The following is a 21,264-nucleotide window of genomic DNA, read 5'->3' on the forward strand; positions in this document are numbered from 1 at the left end:
TTATTTGTCCAGCTATAATCAACATTCTCAATTTCTACATCAAGAAAGGCAGCTTTACCAACTTTTTGAAATATGTGTTACGGAAACAAACTTCTACAATGAATGACAGCAATTTTAATGTGGAAAAATGATTAGAAATGAATAGAAAATTGACACCTCTGTTTTGCACTGCTTAAATTAAGAGGAAAATTGCTTTTGTTTTCCTCTCAGATGTGAAGTATCAGCACATCCTTTTTATGTATCTGTTATCGATGTTTGAATTTAACAGACCTTATATCCTGAGGCAGGAGAGAAAACATTTCCAACAATAAACAAACAATGCAATTCTATATATTTTATTACTTCAGTCTTTTCTCTTGTTTCCTTTTCAACTGAAAAAGACTCATGTTTTCATGATATACTATGTTGCATTTAACTATCAAGCAATATAGTAAATAGCCCACAAAATGCAGTTATGTCTTGAGGAAGATCATAAGCTACTAGAGGACAGCTATATTTGCTTCACTCTTATTTTCATCCCTTCAAGTAAACCTCACAGAAGAGAATTGTAACTAAGGGTGACATTGGTCTTAGAGCTGTTGCTGACACAAGCTACCCCAAAACCAAATATCATTTTAAATCAGAATTTCGTTTTTCTGTAATATAATGTTTTACATTTCGAACATGAAATGATAAATGTACATAAGGTTCTTATAGAATAGTGACATAAAATAAATATATATCCATAAAATAAATATATATCTAAGAGGATATATAATAAATAAATCATAAAGTATATTGTGTAAATTTGAGAAAGCATAATAGGCTGGAAGAAACAGAAGGAAAGCTATGAATTATATATTGTGTAAAAATCAACTGTGTATGATCAAACATAAAATGGGGCACTGTCTTTCTTCCAAATACAGAAAAGATTTTTGGAAGGTGAAGGCGTTCAGGGCAGACTACATGTGAGAAGGGGCGCATGCTCCAGAAAGTCCATATTCCTTGGAATGACATGAGGTGTTCTCTAAGGTTAAGGTTCTCTGATAAATCCTTTTATGCTGGCTGCTTTTATCCCCAACACTTTTTCTTTCTATTTTCTTGTCTGTGCTTTTACTTTGAAACTGTCACATTTCAATGCCTTATGTCTCTGCTCTATTTTACCATTTCAGAAAAGACACCAAGCTAATGCTTCCTCTAATCTCATACCTGCCAATAACACGAAGGTCAGTACGAAGCCCCAGTGTTAGAAGAAATAGCCCTGTGGCAATGTTTCAATAATGATTACACTTTGACAAGCACATTTGCTGAGTTTGCTACCTAGTTATTATCCTATATCTTAAAAATAAAAAGACAAACTTAAAAAAAATCCTCAACTGATTCAAAGGCTTCTCTTTCTTTTAAGTCTTGTTGGCCTAGACACAGAAGAGTGAATGGCACTATTTTTGGTGGCATCTGTGAAGCCTGTCAGTGCTTTGGTCATGCGGAGTCCTGTGATGATGTCACTGCTGAATGCCTGGTAAGTGTTTCCTCCTTGGAGGATACTGATTGACATAACTGGAATCAGCTCAATAAGCTCTGCAATTCAATTACTGCCTTTGGGACCTTAAACACTAGAGTAGAAGTGCTTTGACAGATGTCTTTATACTGAACTGAGTTGGAAGCTGAGAATGCGCTTTCCTATGTGATCTCCTAACTAACGTATATTAGGAAATACGTGTTCTTAGTAGTTTAAGAACAGAACTGGGATCAGATATAGCATAATAAAACATGAATGACTGGAATGCATATCTGCCATAAATCCATAGGGCCCATGCCTTTCTATAAATTTATCAGATACACTCTCTCTCTCTTTCTCTTATATTTCTAGAGCAAGAAATGGTTTCTCTCTATCTAAGACAAAAAAATATAAATATATCCATTTTAATAGGAAGAATTCCATTTTTTTGCATCAAATATGAGGAAAAACTGCATAGTCTTTTCTTTTAAATTTTTAACAGTTAGGGGTCTGAGGAGGCTGGAGCGATAGCACAGCAGTAGGGCGTACAGTGGAGACGTTACTGGTGCCTGCTCAAGCAAATCGATGAGCAATGGCATGACAATGACAGTGACAGTGACAGTGACAGGGGTCTCGGGGAGGAAGATGGCAGAGCTCCTGCCTTGCAGACTTGAGGCCTAGTTAATTCCAGACACCCAGCACACCTAGCCTGCAGTGTTTACCCTTAGGCAGTCACAAGTGTGCAGGTTTTGGTTCACACAGCCAACTATGTGTGTGAGCACAATGAAAGTTGGTGTATTCCTCTAAGAAACACACCTTATTTCAAGAGCCCTGCAACCATATGTGACCTTTGATCATAACAAAAACACAGGGAAATAGGGGGAACTAATTCATTAGTAGTAAACTGTTTTCAACATCCAACTGCATATAAAAATCTATGTAGGTAGAAATAATAAAGGTGTGCAATACATATTCATTAGATTTGTTTACCTCTTCTACATTTAAGTGTGCACTTTAGACAGGAAAAAAAAAAGACGGAAACACTTTCCATCACGCTTAGCAGCCTTTGGATTGAGGAATTACCCTGAATAGACCATTCTGATTAACTCAAGGGCATGCTAGCTTTATATTGTCTGACATGGTATGAAGCTTGAAACAACATTTCTCATTTCATTAGTCTTGCAGAAACACAATTTGAAACAGTGCCAATTTAGAAGGATATCATACTCTTATTTCCCTGTAGAGTTTTAGGCAGGCTCTCTTATCTGTATTTCTTAAACTTATCTTTCTCTCGAGTATACATACCCCCTCTGACACTCTATTTTTTTTCTTCTTAAAAGCTTCTGGGAACAATCCAAAATGAAAATTCAGGGCTCTTGTTTCAGTGTAATTTGGCATTAGGTTTATTGATTCTCTTTTTATTTTCTCTGTGAAAGATTTTGTTTAATTGCATCACAGTATAAAGCATGTTAGCTTTAATTTGTAGATCAGTAGATTTTTCAAGTGGCATTTTTATGATGGAGAGACTAAGTGATTTTCATTTTAATTATATCATAAGTCTTTTAAAATGTACCTTGGGAGAAATATTGAGTTACCTCTAAACACTTTATAACTTACTGTGGGAAATATCTAACTCCGATCTGACACAGCTTTGTTTATTTAAACCTAAGAAAAAAATGAAGATATAGAACACCAAAATTACAATGTTTCTAACAGTAATGTTTCATGGTGAATTAATTAAGAATAAGTAAAATCATGCTTTTGCTCCATTTGATTATGTAATGTTTACAAAAATGGAAGCCATTTTATTGGGATAAAAGTTTCATTCAGTGTAATTCAGAAAGGGGGTCTGGAAAGTGAAACATATTCGATGGCAAAGAGGCGCAGTATGTTTTCTGATATTTCTATGTTGGAGATTATATAAGACATTTTCCGGAGAGTTTCAAGTATCCTGAAATAGTATAGATAACTAACTACTGATATCAATTGTGAGCCTTATCTGATAGAGGGGGAAAAAAAACATTTGAATGTAACACATAAAGGATATTCTTATTCTTTATTTTATCAGTGTTCTAACTTCGTTTATTTTTTACAAATATTCCTAAATCTTAAACATAAAATGTTAATTAACCACTCATTTGTTTAATTGTCTTGAAAATTAATTAAAATGAGCAAACATTTTAACATCAGATCAAAAGTCATACTTCTGTTATAGTGTAGACCTGTTTAAAAAAAAAAAGGCATTTGAACACAGAAAACACTGGAAGTGACCCAGGAAACATTCACAGTCACTTGGGAAGATTGTGTACAATTTCCTTATTGTATTTGTGATATGATGTGAACAGACATTCATGGCAGAAAACCTATAAAAATTACCAATCTGTCAGAAGAACAAACCTTTCATAATTTTTGGTTTTGAGTTGCTGTATAATAATTTTATAGTTTAATTAAAAAGGAAATATTGGCACTTCAGATTAATTTTTATTATTTGTATTAAGAGAAAATGGAAATGATATGACCTTAGAAAACATAATAAAGGACTAAATGTTATAATAAAGGAGTTAAATTATCAGAGTGTCTGATACATGTAAAGCTTTACTTAAGTTTTAAAGGCTATTTTATATGTGTTCAGACATAATTAATTTTATGTTCTTATTTTGCAAAGCCACCACATTTGAATTTATAATTTTAGTGTTTCTGTATAAAATAGTGTGAAGAAACTATAATAGTTTTTGCTCAACTTGAAAACTGAAAGAAATGAATATAAAGATATCAAAGGTGGTCACCTTTTTTTCAACTGATGCTATTTTGCACATTCCATCTACTATGCTTTTAGCAGACAATTGTCCATACTGAAGTTAACCTCTGCACTATCTTTGAAAAGGAGTTGCTCGATCAATTTGAGAAAGAATTTCAAATAAATTAAAGAAAAATCTATTTCCTAGTATCATCAGGTACTAAAGAATTACTTATTCATTTGTAGTTGAGAATGCTGAAAATTTCAAAATATGAAACTTTATAAGTTGTAGGTGTTAGTGCCCTCACTTTACAAAAAGTAAGTGACAAGGAAGTCAAATGATTGAAACTTAACCTAAATATTCTGTATTCAATAAAGACATACTCCCCTCCCTCTATGAAATGTAATAAGATATATTAAAAAGAAAAAATATGTATATTATGCTTTTTAAAAATTAAATCCACTTATTAAATATAATTAAAATTAAACTTCCTTGGCGGTATACTGAACTAAATGCAGTTTATAATAATCATTAAATTTGGCTGGTTGTCCTAATAGTCATCCTGATGTATAAATTCATATTTAATATTTAAAGTAAATTGATAACTTATTGATTTTCTCTACATATTTGAATATTAATCAGATAAAAATTGTGTCCTTCTCTCATGAACACTCTTAAACATTGGAAAATATAAATTTATTTGGTTTTAAAATAAAATAGTGGAACCCTGAACAGCCACTAGATATGACCCCCAAACTAACCAAACTAATGAACAAAAAAAAAAAAATTCTAATTGGTGAAAATACAAGTTTAAGTTTCTTTTTTAAAGGACTGAGGAAATGTATTAGATACATTTTGTATTTTAATTTATGTAATTACCACAAAATTCCTATTATAGAGACTCTTACCACAACTAATGATGACAGACTGAGGTAGAGACAAATTACATAACTTCCTCAAAGTCTTGGTGGTTCATTGCATATTATCATATATTTTAAAGAATTTAATATCTGTGTTTAAGTTCAAATTATGTAAGTGTTTCTAGATGAAAAATGTACTAGCAAATTGTTCAAATCACCAGGCCCACAGAAATCCAAATTAGTCTCTGAAGAAAGAAGGCCAAATTCGCAGAGTGCCTGGGTGATAGGTTACATTTCTCATTAAATCAGCAGTTTTAATTTAAACAATGATTTTCATCTGAAATAAGTAATATTTCCAGCAAATTATATCATGGGACTCTTTAACTGTGTACACAATGCACACATAAAGTATGATCACATGGATATCTATAAGGAAAAAATTGAACACTGAAAATACTGGAGAAATATATTTTTTTAATTTTTTAAATGGGGAAAGAGGCTTTTCAGGGTGATCGCCCCCAGCTGATGTCAGGGTTTACTCCTGTGTGTTCTTTTGTTTTGTTTTGTTTTGTTTTGTTTTGTTTTTTATTTTTTTTATTTTTTTTAAAGAAATATTTTATTGAACCACCGTGAAAACAAGAAAAAAAATACAAAGCTTTCAGGTTTAAGTCACAGTCAAATACTGATTAAACCACAATCCCTTCACCAGTGCACCCGTTCCACCACCAAGAACCCCAATACACCCCCCTCTCACCCCACCCCCCATCTAAGTAGCTAATGATATTCCCATTATTCTCTCTATATATTGAGTACATTTCATATTTCCATACAGAACTCACTATTGTTGATTGGAAATTTTCCCCAACAATCAGGCCTGCTGAATAAGCATCATCTAATAATTTCTCTTCCTTGGTAAAAGTGAAGACTTTGAGTCCGCGCGGCCGCTATCGGGTTTTGGGTTTCTAATATTTTAGCTCAGTTCACAGTCAAAATGCATGGCTGCAAGAATCTACTCTGGTGCCAAAATGGGTTAGGAGACCTCAGGATCACAGTCAGTAGGCTCGGAGGCTCTGCTTCTCGTGCCGCAGCTCTCGGTTCATCTCTGGGCGGAAGGCGCACCGGGAACACCTCCCCTCCCAGGATCACCTACAGGCTACGTCACTAAAGAAAGTCCTACCTCCTGGTGGAGGGGTCTTAGAGGGTGGCTCTCACCGCGTGGCTGCTGCCGCTGCCGCCATTTTCGCTCAGAAAAATGGGGTGGAGAGGGAAAAAAATCCCTCCCCGGGCTGCACGAGGTTGTAGTTCAGTTCACAGTCAAAATGCATGGCTGCAAGAATCTGCTCTGGTGCCAAAATGGGTTAGGAGACCTCAGGATCACAGTCAGTAGGCGGGAGGCTCTGCTTCTCGTGCCGCGGCTCTCAGTTCATCTCTGGGCGGAACTCCTGTGTGTTCTTCAGGGGACTCTGTAAGATCTAGGAATCAAACCAACTTGGCCATGTGCAAGGTCAGTACCTTACCTGCTGTACTATTTCTTTTGGCCTAAAGCACAATTTGTATAACAAAATAATGTGTAAGTTTAGTCATTCTTTTTCATATATATTTATATGGGCTCGTGCCATAGCACAGCAGGTTAGGTGTTTGCCTTGCATGTGGCCAACATGGGTTCAATTCCTCCACCCCCTCGGAGAGCCCAGCAAGCTACCCGTGGCGTATTCCATATGCCAAAAACAGTAACAACAAGTCTCACAATGGAGACATTACTGGTGCCTGCTCGAGCAAATCGATGAACAATGGGACGACGGTGCTACAGTGCATGTATTTATATATGTAAGTATGCGCATACTGAAGCAGGGTTATATTTTAGCTATTGAATTTATTTTGAATCCCATTTCCTAGCTGTAAATGTAATCATTTCATGTATAAAGTTATTCTTTCTGACATGAAACAGACTAATGACTTTATAGAACTATTTTGGTAAGCTTTTGATACTTGAGTCCAAAATAATAAACTCTCATGTGTAATTTCTCCTCAGAACTGCAAGGATCACACAGGTGGCCCATATTGCAATCAGTGTCTTTCTGGTTTCTATGGCGATCCTACTAAAGGAACCTCTGAAGACTGTCAGCCCTGTGCTTGTCCACTCAATATCCCATCCAATAAGTGAGTAACAAACTGACACTAGTAATGAGTTCAGCTTCCAGTTCAGCATGTGCGTTTTTATATAGAATGTCTCTTTTATCCTGTCACACAGAAATAAATAATTAATATAGGCACAGACTTCTTGGGATAAGATGTGATTTTTTTTTCTAAATATAAAAACATGCAAAGATATGGCTACTTATACTCTATACTTTTTAATTTTAATTTTGGTATTTAAATACCCAGGCAGAACTCAAATATAATCCTAAGCCAACCACAAAGAGCATATTTTATATAAATATGTACGCATGCCAACATGCACACTCACAACTTCACACTCTTAACAAAAAAAGATCACAAATTCAAAGATTCATTTGGATCTCAGACTCCCATAAGTATTTATAAAACTTTGGAAAGTCACAAACTACTCAAAATGGTAAAATAAGAGATTATTCTATGTGACATTTATGTACCAATGTCATGCCATAGTTACTGCATGATTGCTCATATTGTCATGATACCATGACTTTATTGTATATTCTATTAAAACTATTATAACATATTAAGGAATATATTATACTTTGCTTGACCATTGAAACACAGGCAGTAACTATTACATTAATTTGCATTAAATATTTAGATATTCAATTATGGTGGTCCAACTATAGAATTCCTTGATTTAGATGCAAGTTACATAACTTTGTTGTGTAACTTTGAGGAAGTCATGTAATTTGTCTGTACCTCAGTTGTCATCATTAGTTGTGGTAAAAGTCCTTACAATAGAACTTTTGTTGGAATTATATAAATTAAAATATTAAATGTATATAAAACAACAATTGGATAATGTGAACCCAAGAACTATTATTAAGTGACTGACTCAGAGTCAAGAGATATTAAATTGTTCAAGTTGGAAGTGTAAAGTCTATGTAGATAGCAGTCCTCTAGAACCTATGTTGAGGAACTCTTTAAAAAACACATTGAACCTTTGGTGATAACAATAAAATCAATTAAGTGAAAAACTGTTAAATGTTAATGATCAGAACATTTCAGGAGCTTCCATGGGAGTAAAACTGAAAATCCTGAGGGAACCATAGGTATCTGTGAAGAAGGCAAAGGGGACCTATTGCAAAATAATGAACATAGGATGGCAATTTATTCTCAACCAATGATTAATCAGCCCAATATTGGCTGCAACATGTATTGCTCTTGCTCTCTGTTGCATATGTGATGTGAAATGTGTTGTACAATACTCATGTGTTGTACAATATGTAGTTCATATATCATGCAACGAAGAACCTACTCATTCACTCTTGCTGAATAAAATTTTCCAAAATTATCTGAAACACATGGATTTGCTGTTCGAACAAATTTGCACTGAGAAAAGTAAAAGTATCCCATCTGATTATTTATTTGTATTACATTCTTAGCCAATATGTCATAGTCTTGAATACAGCTGTCCATACAGCAGAGCCATTCTTTTTTGTTTTGTTTTGTTTTGTTTTTGTGCCAAATTTGGTGGTTCTCTGGGCTGACTCCTAGCTTTGCACTTCAGAATCACTCCTAACTATGAGTGGGGATCATATGCTGTGCTGGGGATCAAACCACGGTTGGCTGCAAGCAAAGCAAGGCCTTACACACCGGGCTGTGTCTCTGGCCCAGCAGCCCAGACTAGACTTAATGCTGTATAAATCCTGTATCACTGTATCACTGTCATGCCATTGCTCATCAGTTTGCTCGAGCGGGCACCAGTAACATCTCCACTGTGAGACTTGTTGTTACTGTCTTTGGCATACCCAATATGCCACGGTTAGCTTTCCAGGCTTTGCCATGCGGGAGGGATATTCTTGGTAGCTTGCTGGGCTCTCCAAGAGGGAAGGAGGAATCAAACCCAGGTGTGCTGCATGCAAGGCAAACACCCTACCCTCTGTGCTGTCACTCCAGCCCTACACATTATTTTAATTATCTAACTTATTGACTTGGTCTACCTTAAAGATTTATTCTCAGATTTGACCAATGTTACTTTAAATTCTGAAGAGTTTAAGAGAGAGAAGACTGCCTGCATTGATATAGAAACATTTATGACCTCTTCTTTTCTGTTTGTTGTGTAGATGTACCAAAGTTTCTTTAACCAGTCATCTGTTTTGGGACACTCTGGTTTTTTCCAGATTGTGGCTATTGTAAACAGTGCTGCAATGAACATAGAAGTTCTGATGTCATTTCTACTATGCCTTTTTGCCTTTCCGGGATATATTCCCAGGAGTGGTATTGCTGGGTCAAATGGGAGCTCAATTTCTAATTTTTTGAGGATCGTCCATATTGTTTTCCAAAAGGGCTAAGCAAGTCGGCATTCCCACCAGCAGTGAAGAGTCCCTTTCTCCCCACAACCAGGCCAACACTGGTTAAAGTGAGAATGTTTCTGTTACTGTCACTGTCATCCCGTTGCTCATCGATTTGCTTAAGCGGGCACCAGTAACGTCTCCATTTTGAGACTTATTGTTACTGTTTTTGGCATATTGAATACGCCACGGGTAGCTTGCCAGGCTCTGCCATGCGGGCGAGATACTCTCTGTAGCTTGCCGGGCTCTCCGAGAGAGGTGGAAGAATCAAACCCAGGTCGGCTGCATGCAAGGCAAGTGCCTTACCACTGTACTATCACTCCAGCCCACGAGTGTTTCTACATGATAAAATTATAAAAATTATGATTTTTAATAAGGTTATCAATGATTTTAATAAGGTTATTGATCTCAATAATAATAATTATACCATGTATGTATACATTCTTCAATTTCCAGTTGATAAATTATTAAATAATAATCTCATCTGTAGATTTGAGAATTAATTAGCGACATTCTTTATTTCAGCTTAAATTTGGCATTTTCATAAGTAGAAAGAGAAAATGATGACATTGTGCTTATTTTTCAAGCATGTACTTTTTTTAGTTGTAAATATTTTTAATTCAAACAGCATGAGAAACATATATAGTTAAAATTTATTGTGATGATTAATAGTTATCTTAAATTATACATTTTATTGTTTTAAAATCACTACACAATGGTATAGTTTCATGACTAGGGGAAACAATTTTAATTTTTAAAAATATCATCACTATTATAATTCTGAGTTGAATATTCATAAACAAAGACTTAAAGTTTCAGTTAACTAAGAAAGAAAATATGAGCTAAAGGTTGCTGCAACCTTCATCTCAAAGTATAAGACTTACTGATAGTTTTGCCATAGTGATTTATCTATTTAATCCCTAGCTATAAATCTTATAGATCACAAGCATTTGGGCTCCAAATTTCTTAGATAATATTGCTAAATAAATCAAATGTGTAGGGAGATAGAGATAGATTGGTATAATTATTATGATGTATGAATACAGACAAGCATATAATATTAAACTAAACATATATATCAAATTCATCAGCTATTTACAGTGTCCACTATTTGCCTGGCCTTCTCATCTTCCTGATGAATATTGAAGCTAACTATAGATTATAATCACCTAATGAATTTTCTTAAAATATTTTCTTATAATGAAATATAGTTCTAATTTTTTCTACTTAATAATTTGCTACCAAATAGTTTATAGATTAACTACAATATGAAACAATACACATGATTGTCTGTCTTGGACCTTTCAGATGTATATGAATTGATATAGAAGAGTGCAATCATCGTAGATTTTATCACTTCTTTAATAAAGTTCAAGATAGTATTGGCATAAATTTAGACAGAGGGTAGGTCTTCAATAAATTCCAATTACAAGCAGAATCGAGAATATTGTTCTTTGTCTTGTGTCAGGAGTACAAAATTTTAAACTTTGAAAAGAATGTGACAATTCTATGCCGGGTTTTTTTTTCTTTATCTCAGTTAAGGATTACATTGAATTATTGTAGTTAAAATTTATACTTATAATGGAGTGTATTAATATTCTAACTTGAAAGGTAAATTTAAGGAAAAAATAACAGTCCTTTAGTAATCTTAGAGTATTAGCTGTTTTTAGAGCACTTCCCTCCATAAAGGTTTTTATTTATATGAGTTATTATGATCTATTTTACTAGTTTTATATTCCAGAACAAAAATTAAATTCCAGTGAAATTTAATGCCATGATTAGGAGCATACAGCTTGTTTGTGGCAGAACCAATATTAGTAACTATATATTGTATATATAGACATATATATATATATATACACATATATTACTCTGATTCACCTTCCTGTGCTTCTTCCAATGGGGTAAATGGGTCTACTGAAACAATTGTTTTTTTTTTCTTTTTGGGTCACACATGGTGATGCTCAGGGGCTACTCCTGGCTCTGCACTCAGGAATTACTCCTGGCGGTGCTCAGGGGACCATATGGGATGCTGGGAATCGAACCCAGGTCGGCCACATGCAAGTCAAATGCCCGACCCACTGTGCTATTGCTTCAGCCCCTACTATTGAAACAATTGTATTGAAGAATAGCAAAAATAAATAACAACAATATGATGAGCATAGAGCTTAATATTAGACAAACTGAATGTTCACAATAAAGAAAATGATCAGGACGTTAACATCATTCATAATAACTCAAATGTAAATTCAAAGAAAGACATGAGTAAGATTATTTAGCAAATAACAAAATACCTTAAAACTGAAAAAATCACAGTTGTAAAATAAACATCTCAACTATAAAAATTTAAAATAAACCTATAAAGTTAACAAAACTTTGTTAAAAATTGTGAAGTGCTATTTAATTTCTGCAATACTTTATCGTGGAACTATGTTAAATATTTGCTTCCATATTTGGCAATAAAAAATGCAAACACACCCACAGAAGGGGAATGTGATGTGTGTGGTGTGTTGCTCGAAAACTCTTGGGGCGGCTCTCTCTCTCACCGCTTGCATTCGATGCTCTCGAACCACTGTGTATGGACCAGATCAGGATGGCTTCTCCTTTCTGCTCTGCTTCTGTGTGTGCCGCTGTGCTCTCTTCTGTCTGTCTCTGTATCTCTGTCTCTTTCTCTGGAGTCTCTCCTCTGGCCTCTTTCGACCTCTCTTTTTATGTCATCTCTCCTCTGGTCTCTTCCAATCTTTCTCTCCGGAGCCCTTCTGCTTCAGTCTCTAGAGCCCCGCTCGCTCTCCCTTCTTACTCACTTTGTGCTCTTTCTTTCCCCTGCTTCTGGCTCCGATGATTCTCTTTTGCTCTGTGCTCTGCTTCTGTGTCTTCTCCCTGCTTCTCTTACAGTCTTAGTTTATATAGCAATCACATAGGGTGGAGACACAAAGGTGGGTTGAACATTAACAAATCAACAAAGAGGGGTAAGACCATTCCTCCAGGAGATAAACAAAATCTCACCTAAAGAGATTACTCCAAATTACTAGGAGATCCGCTCAAGGGCAGTATCCCTTCCAGGGTGTGTCACTTTCTTCTTTTCTCAGCAAGCAATCCACTTAAATAGTTTTAGTAAATTTACTTCTAATATTTCTAGCAATGTCATTCTGTATGAGCACAGTAAGAGATATATCAGACTTAAAGTTTGGTTCTTTCTGAGGACATTCACTATATATTCCGGACCACAGTTCTCAGGTCAGGTTAGTCTTCCTAACCCCAGCAGGGTCCTAGTCTAGTCGTTACTTTTGGATCATGACAGCATTTGTCTATGATCATGCTCTCAACTTACAGTTGAGTATTTGGTGTTTTGGCCTGGACCATTTCAATGCTAGGGTAGCTCACAGCTTGCCCTGGGTTTATTCTGTCCTTCATCGGAATAATATTAGCACCCCCACTGCTTTGGGGGTACTAGGAACTTAGGGCAACTGAGTTGAGAAAACAGATGCCCAGGAGTAAATATTATTGGAGTCAATCAGCTCCCAAGTTACAAAGCATAATATTAACTGTCTTCCTGTGTCCATACAGAAAGGACATTGCTTTAAGGTAAACTAAATTCCCTATGGCAAGGCTGAAAGGACAAATCTAATGTTAGCCTACACTTTACCAATATGAATTTTTTTAGGTAGATAATATTATCCTATTTTATGGAACAAAAATCTCAAATTGGAGATGTATAAAAACCAAATAAGTAGACAATTCACAAATTCTACATATAAAATCCAATCATGTACATTGTATTCAGATTCATATTGTTTGAGGATAAGGGAATATGTTTTTGCTTACTGAGTCTTAGTTGTTCTGAGAATAAGTAAAACAAATACTACTGAACTTAGAGTTTATTTTAGAGTAAGTTAGAAAACAAAAAAAAACCTACATGTGGCCCAAATCACACTCATTAAATAATGAGTTTCTCATATATTTCTCTCCTTTTTCTCCACTCCTCACTTCTATTTTTATTGGGTAGTTGTGTTTGGGTATTTGCACTATCCTACTTCTAATTTCTTTATTGAATCTTGGCAGCATCTCATCTTATTTTGGTTTCTCTTTTCCTACCCCTGTTAACTATTAATTTAAAAAGAGTCTTTGTGTTCTATTGCATGTACAGATATAGAAACTTACCTCATAGTCTGAGCCTATTGTGAAAATTTCTTGCTATTAATGAAAGAAATCATAACTTCATATCACATCACAGTCCAGGAGGCAATTCATGTCCCTCTTATACTCACCATGAGAAACTCAATGCAATATCTTCATCTTCTATCAAATAAATATACACTGGACTATACATTTTGTGATTTTCAATCTGCTTTAGATTTTATCCTTTCATTTTTCAATTAGTATCTTCTTAACCTTACTACATTTTATCTCAAGATATATGTCATCAATATGGGTCATAATTCAAAAAGAAAAAATATTGACCTGCTCTTAAGAACAACCTTTCCATACTCAGATTCGACTATCTTTTCTTACAATAGCTTCCCCCCCCCTTATTATTTGTGGAAAATGTCTGTTGTTCTTGGATCTCTTTTGTCTTCAGTGGCATAGAGTAGATAATTGAACACTATCTTTGCTGGCCAACTAGTGCTTGCCAAGTGAAATTAAGTGACAGAATCTTGGAATCACTTGAAGTCAACGATGACCTTACAGCCACCTCCTTCTGTCAGGAACAGTTCGCTTCATAAATTGACCGACTTTGGAGCTAATGTTTTGTTTTTGCCTATCTAAGTTCAATATGTTGTTTTTGTTATCTGTGCTTATTTCTTATTATAATTTTGTCTTTTCTCTTGAATACCTGTAGTCATAAGTTCAGTGACAGCTATAAGACCTTAATTTGTGTTGTTTTAAAATATTAAAACAGATTCATAGGTGTATTTTATAAGGACGGTTTATTTTGATGTATTATGTTATATATTCCTATTACTAAAATTTTACTTTTACTTTTAATTATTGTAATTTGGGCTTATTCCTAATTTTGTAGTCAGGGATCACTCCTGGTGGTGCTCAGGGGACCTTATGTTGTGATGTCAAAACCAGTAGGCTGTGTGCAAGACAAGCACCTTATACACTGTACCATCTCTCCAGCCCTCTATTGCTAAAATTTTAAAGACATTTAATTCTCGAATTTGAGAGTTAGTATAGCATCTAAAGTGCACAAGTTTTTTACCTAGCATCTCCAGGTTTAATTCCAGGCATCATATATGGTCCCCTGAGCACCTCTAGTAGTTATTCCTGAACACAAAGCCCGAGAACAGCTCAGTGTGTCCCAATACCCCCACGCATTTTTAAAGGCATTTAATTCTTAAGGTAGGATGAATGTTGGTTAACTATATATAGAGGGAAATCATATAATTTGAAATCCAAGTTCCTACATCCATGGCTAAATGCTCTTGGAAATTATCTAGTAATTGAGATAGAAAAGTTATTACTATCTCAGATATTAATAGGAATTTGTGACAATACAAATAAAGTGGTTATAAAAGCACTCTGTAAATATAGAGTTAACTTTTTTTCCTGGAAAATTATTAATTCTTGACAAAGAACATATTTTTATCCCATCAGTTTTAGTGGATGCATAAGTATACTTAAGAACATGAAATCTATTTTAAAAATAGTTTTGAGGTATCAGAAGTCTTCTCAAATACCTTTTGACAATTCTTATGGTAAAATAAATCAAGATTTAAAAATGATGGATATTAAAAAATAATAAAAAATAAAAATAAGGGATATTATTTTTTCTTAGTCACTGAATCCCGAATGGGTGGAAATCCTGAAGCATTCCGTTAGAGTCAGTTTCTCCAAAGCTGATGTAATTTGGGACTGGAGCAATAGTACCGAGGGCAGGCCGTTTGTCTTGGGCACAGCCAACCCAGGTTCAATTCCTAGCATCCAATATGGTCCCCAGAGCATCACCTAGATTAATATATGCATTCTAGAAATATTAAAACCCTTCCCTTTCTTTTGTACCTGAAAATTACATCAAATCATGAACTGAGGATGGAGAAACTTCTATTACTTTATTTTACATTTCTTCTTCTCCTTAGTGAAATTACTTCTGCAAATAAAACATCCACCATGAATTTCCTTTGGTTCATAGATACTGAGCCACAGACTGTTCCCTAAAGTCAGTTCTGATCTGGTAGTAAATGGTAGTAGAGTTTGTCTTAGTTCTGCTGGTTCTGGCAGGCACTAGAACTGCTAAAAATGATATAATTTATCTGCCTGGTATTTATAAACTTATGATACTGAGACCAGAGCTCTTACCTTACTTCAAGAGATTTATGTAGACTTTCCACTCAGTTTAGCGCTAAAAATGATAGAACCACTTGGTTATAATCATTTTTTACTATTAAAAACTAAAATATCAGGGCTGGAGAAGTAGCACAGCAGGTAGGGCATTTGCCTTGCACGGGGCCAACCCAGTTCGATTCCCAGCATCCCATATGATCTCCTAAGCACTGCCAGGGGTAATTCCAGAGAGCAGAGCCTCCTGGCTCTGCACTCTGTGCATTGCCAGGTGTGAGACAAAAAGCAAAAAAATATTAAAATGTTAAATCATAATATAAATATAATGTAAAATAAATCATAATTATTATATCATAATGAGTTCTATGTGAAATTTTTTCAAAAGTAGTATCTATGGCTTATTTGCACAAAATTTCAAAAAGTGCTCCCAAGTTATGCAAGTGTCAGGAGCAGAACAAGATCAGAACTTGAAGTATTTAATTTGTTGTTCTCTCTTTAATTTATTAGCCATCATGCAAGCCTCTGCTGAATTGTACTGTCACATATAATAGAAAATAAATCTATTTAGGGAAAACATAATTGGGGAAAGATTAATTGGGGGCACATTTGTTTTTAAAATAATAGAGCAGCAGAACTTACAATTTGTAATGGTTGATGGCTTTTCAGAGAGCCATTGTGTCAATCTTGGGGTCAGAGATCATGCATGAGAAGTATCTCTCAAGACAAAGAAGTATAGGAGTTGCATTTTTTGGAGGCTAAAACTATCTTGTCAATTTTCCTCTGATTCCTCACTTGATTTTCAAATCTGTTCAGATCCAAATTGAATATATTTGCAAAGTGAGGTCAACTTTGGAACATGCCAGAGAGCAAAGTGGTTTTGCTTCACCACAAATTTAGGTCCAGTATGAACATTCAATCTCTTCTGGAAATTTTTTAAAGAATTCTATCCATGTAAAGAACATATCCATGAATACCTGGGAAAAGGGCTGTGAATGAATGATGTCACATACACACACGACATCGTATTGGGGATAGGACCTCCACACTACTTGCCACCAATCCAATCATCACTTCCAATCCTCGTATTGTTTTTCCAAATCCCTAGTAGATTTAGCATATGCTTCAAATGCAGAATAATTTGACTAAAGAGCATGAATGCGAGACTGCATTTTGCGAGACCTGGGGAATCCCTGAAAAGCATCTGTAGGGAGAACAGTCCCACTTGTTATTGATGAGAATGGGCCCAGAAGAGTCAAAAGTCAGTTAAAAACATGTCACAGAGATATTGCTCTCCACTGGGCTATATTCATGTCTGCAGAAATAGCAATGTCATTTCACCCTCAATTGGCCAGATCCCAATCTATCTGTAAGAGAGGAATGGCCAGTCTGTACTTTAGGGATACAACAGTATCAGAGAAAGAAAAATGAAAATAAACTGCTAATGACTTGTGTCTGCTTCTTCCTTCTTTCTGTTTTCCCCTAGCTTTAGCCCGACGTGTCATTTAGACCGCAGTCTCGGATTGATCTGTGATGAATGCCCTGCCGGGTACAGCGGACCGCGCTGTGAGAGGTAAGCACGTAGCACACTGTCTTTCAAAATGATTTCTGTCTTGGGAGTTATGAAACCACAGGCATCATCATCCTTTGCACTATCCCAGCAAAGCCGCCACACTCAGTGAAGTGAAATGAAGTTTCTCACCGTACTTGTCAAACAAACGCATTATACTTTTATAGTTTATTTATTCTTGAGAAATTGCTCTATAAATCTCCATTCACACTGAGAATATTTGATTAATGTTTTAATCTTGAAAGGTTAAGCATTAACCTACAGTCTTTCTAGGAAGTGTTGTTCAAGTAGAAAGTCGTGCACTTTAAGATTTATCTTACTGTCTACATTGGCACCATTTATTTTTCATAATTAGCATTCTGTCCTTAAAATGTGGCTTAAATATGTAGTTCATAGTTCAGTGAGTGGTCCATAATTTACCTCAAACATATTTGAAAACAGAAACAAAACATAATTTATAACCATGATTTATATCTTTTTCTAATAATTCCTAAGCCTGTATTTTAGTTCCTGTTGCTTTTACTTCACATTTCAGTGGAGATTTCAGTGGAGCCATAAATATCACCTCTTTGCAGTTTGTGTGATAATTTCTCCTTCTGAAATCATTTTGGAGAAAAGATTTCTCTGTATTTCAGTTCTAGTATGAAAGTAGTAGCAACTCACCCTTGATTTCATTGACAAACAGCACAACCTCAATCTGATTGCAGCTGGAAAAAGTCATCTTTTCTCTCCCCAGGGTGGGGAGGGGACAGCAGAGGAAGTGAATTATCTTTACCCATCATCCCCCAAACTCACTCCACAGAGGGCTATTTCTACCTCTCCTTCCGTGATCTCTTGGCAGCCATCACCCTGTCTCCACCAGGGTGCATAAAGTTAATGAAGCAGGAAGCAATCACCCAGAGAGAATTTAGCCAGCAGCTAGCAGTCTGTGAACAAAGTGCCAATGACAGATTCTGGCAGCAACAAGTACTTTTTGTGACTATGACAGTGTCTGTAAATTAGTCATGGAAGAACAGAACTGAAGTAAAGAGGATTTATCTACACTGTAGAAATGGGAGGTCTTTAACTGTTTAAAACAACAACAATAACAAAATGAGGGCACATGTATGTTGCTTATAGTAGTAAGACACTATATCATAGGCCAGATAGATTTGCATCAAATGCCTAAGCCCCTAGCTCATGATGGGCAACCTTTTTATTTTTAGTAACTAGAAAATGACAGTTGTTCTCTCATACTAGGCCATTAAATCCACTTACCTAGGTGAACATAGTCTCTGATGTATTTATATTGCTTCTATTCCTGCTCTGTATTTTTCTGTAAATGTTAGACAAGAGTTTCTGAACCATTGGCAATTTAACATCCTACATTTTATTTTACAAACATGTGTTAGCAACTGCCATTACCTAAGCATAGTGTTAGTCTATAAACAGATACATTCTCCAATCCTTGCCCTCAAGAAACTCACATCTTTGATGTGGATAAGAATGGTTAGAGTTGTATTCTGGAGAGAATTCTAATGTGGATAATAATAATCCCCAAGGATAGAAACCCCTGACAGAAAGCCTGATGTACCGTATAAAATCTTCATTAATAAGACTGAAAGGAAAATGGAAACATGAATCTGAGCTATTTGAGTTAGTGGCAGATTCTACATTCAATTCAATAAAGCATATCTTAAGCTACTGTCCTGCAGAAGAAAGAATATCCCAGTTATTTTCCAAAAAGCATTTTAATTAAAATTTTCAGGAATATTTAGCTTTCTTATTTCTCTATATTTAGAGGTCAAAAAATTAACTAGCTGGATCCAAAATATTAGGAAAAACTTTTTTAGAGGGGGCAACACCTGGAAGAGCTCCAGACTTACTCCTGGTTCTGTGTTCTGGGAATAAGAGGAGACAGGGATGGCTTAGGGGACCATATGGGGTGCCTGGAATCAAACCAGGGTTGGCTGCATGCAAGGCAAAATTTCTACCAACTGTATTATTGCTCTGAACTCTTCAAGAAAAACTTTCCAGATGTTCAGTTGATGTGGGAGAAAGAAGATTAAGGGACAAGTCAAAGAAATTCTGGTTGAATAGAGCATTTTGTAGTCAAAATTATTCTGAAAAACAAAAACAAAAGCAAAGCCTGGTATAATCCATTTATGTACATCATCTTCAGAAAATCAGCATCTGAAGCTAAGGCAGTATTTTCTAAACCAGAACAGTTCCTGAAATAAAGTTTTGTGTTCACTTAAATTTTGGAAAATTATACAAGCATGTAGAAGTTCTGGCAGGTCCTGGAGTAAAAAAAAAAATATGTTCAATTTGTTTTGCTTGGCATTTTTTAATCCTATATGACCTTATGTCCCTTGTTTTAATTATATAACAAGAGTGCATCTCAGATCACCACTAAGATGGACAAGACTTAATAACTATATCTCTCATCGTCCAACATGATATTTTGTTGGTAAAGACACGTAGAGCACCTGGTCCAGACAAGGTCAGACCCAAACACCTGAAGAATCTGCCGCCAATCCTTGTCAATACACTAGGTCGGCTCTTCACACACTACCTATTTGAACACAAGGTTCTGTCCCAATGGAAAACCAGCAGGACCATCCTGTTGTACAATAAAGGAGACATCCACGGCATTAACAACTATCGCCCAATCTGCCTGTTGTGCATCATCTACAAGTTGTTCACTTGAGTCACCCTGAATAGATTAGGAAGAACACTACACAAAGGACAACCATGCGAGCAAGCCATGTTCTGAAAAGAATTCAGCACGATCAACCATATCCACACAGTGACCAAACACATTGAAGTTGAATGAGAGTTCAAGATGCTGCTCTGTCTAATGTTCATCGATTTAAAGAAGGCCTTTGATTCTGTTGAGACTGAAGCTGTCATCAAAGCCCTAGCAAAACAGGGTGTTCAAACTCAGTACATCAAGATCCTCTGCGAGCTGTATTACAGATTCACCACCAGTATCTCACCATTCTACAAGAAAGTGATCATTGATGTAAAGAGAGGGGTTCAGCAAGGTGACACCATTTCACCGAAACTCTTCAGTGCCACCCTCGAGAATGTCATGCAAAGACTGGAATGGGAAGGAATGGGAGTGAAGATAGATGGATGGCATCTACACCATCTCTGCTTCATTGATGACATTATTCTAATAACACAAACATTAGCCAAGTGGCACAAATGCTGGCTGATTTCGACCATGAGTGTGGAGAGGTCGAATTGCAGCAGAATCTCACCAAGACAATGTTCATGAAAAACGAACTAGGCCCTGACATTCCATTTGCTCTCAAGGGAACGAACATCTCCAAATGCAGCACCTATGTGTACCTGGGTAAAGAACTCAACACGAGAAATGACTTGACACCGGAACTACGTAGAAGAAAGAAAGCAGTGTGGAATGCCTTCAAGAGCATCAAAGAAGTGGTTAAGAGGATGAAGACCCTCTGGCTCCAGGCACAACTTTTTGACTCCACCATTTTTCCTGCACTAATGTATGCTTCAGAAACCTGGGCTATTCGAAAATAGGACAAGCGTGCTATTTGAGTATCCCAAAGAGGAATCGAAATAGCTATGCTCGGAGTATCATGTCTCACTCAAGTGAGAGAAGGAATCCATAGTTCCAACCTCCATCGACAAGAATCAGGGACGCTGTCTCGTTTGCCAAGGTGTTGAAAATCAGATGAGCTGGACCTGTAATGCGATTTAGAGACGACCGCTGGACCTGAGCTGTTACTGACTGGATTCCATAGGACATAAAAAGGTGGCGTGGCTGCCCACCTATGGGATGGTCAGACTTCTTCGTCAAAAGCCTGAATGAACGGTTTGAGGCTCTTCATGTTCCTGGGTTGAGCAG

General features: G+C 35.9%; 1 protein-coding gene across 1 annotated transcript in view; it reads left to right on the top strand.

Annotated features, from left to right (window-relative positions):
* LAMA2 (laminin subunit alpha 2) overlaps positions 1-21,264 on the top strand; it is a 645,380-nt gene that overhangs the window by 364,059 nt on the left and 260,057 nt on the right. Inside the window, exons 16-18 of the mRNA XM_012932852.2 lie at positions 1,385-1,498; positions 7,108-7,235; positions 17,319-17,405. Of these exons, the coding sequence (XP_012788306.2) occupies positions 1,385-1,498; positions 7,108-7,235; positions 17,319-17,405 (329 nt within the window). The remainder of the gene's footprint in view (positions 1-1,384; positions 1,499-7,107; positions 7,236-17,318; positions 17,406-21,264) is intronic.

The sequence above is a fragment of the Sorex araneus genome, chromosome 4 (assembly GCF_027595985.1).
Source record: "Sorex araneus isolate mSorAra2 chromosome 4, mSorAra2.pri, whole genome shotgun sequence".
Classification (NCBI taxonomy): Eukaryota; Metazoa; Chordata; class Mammalia; order Eulipotyphla; family Soricidae; genus Sorex; species Sorex araneus.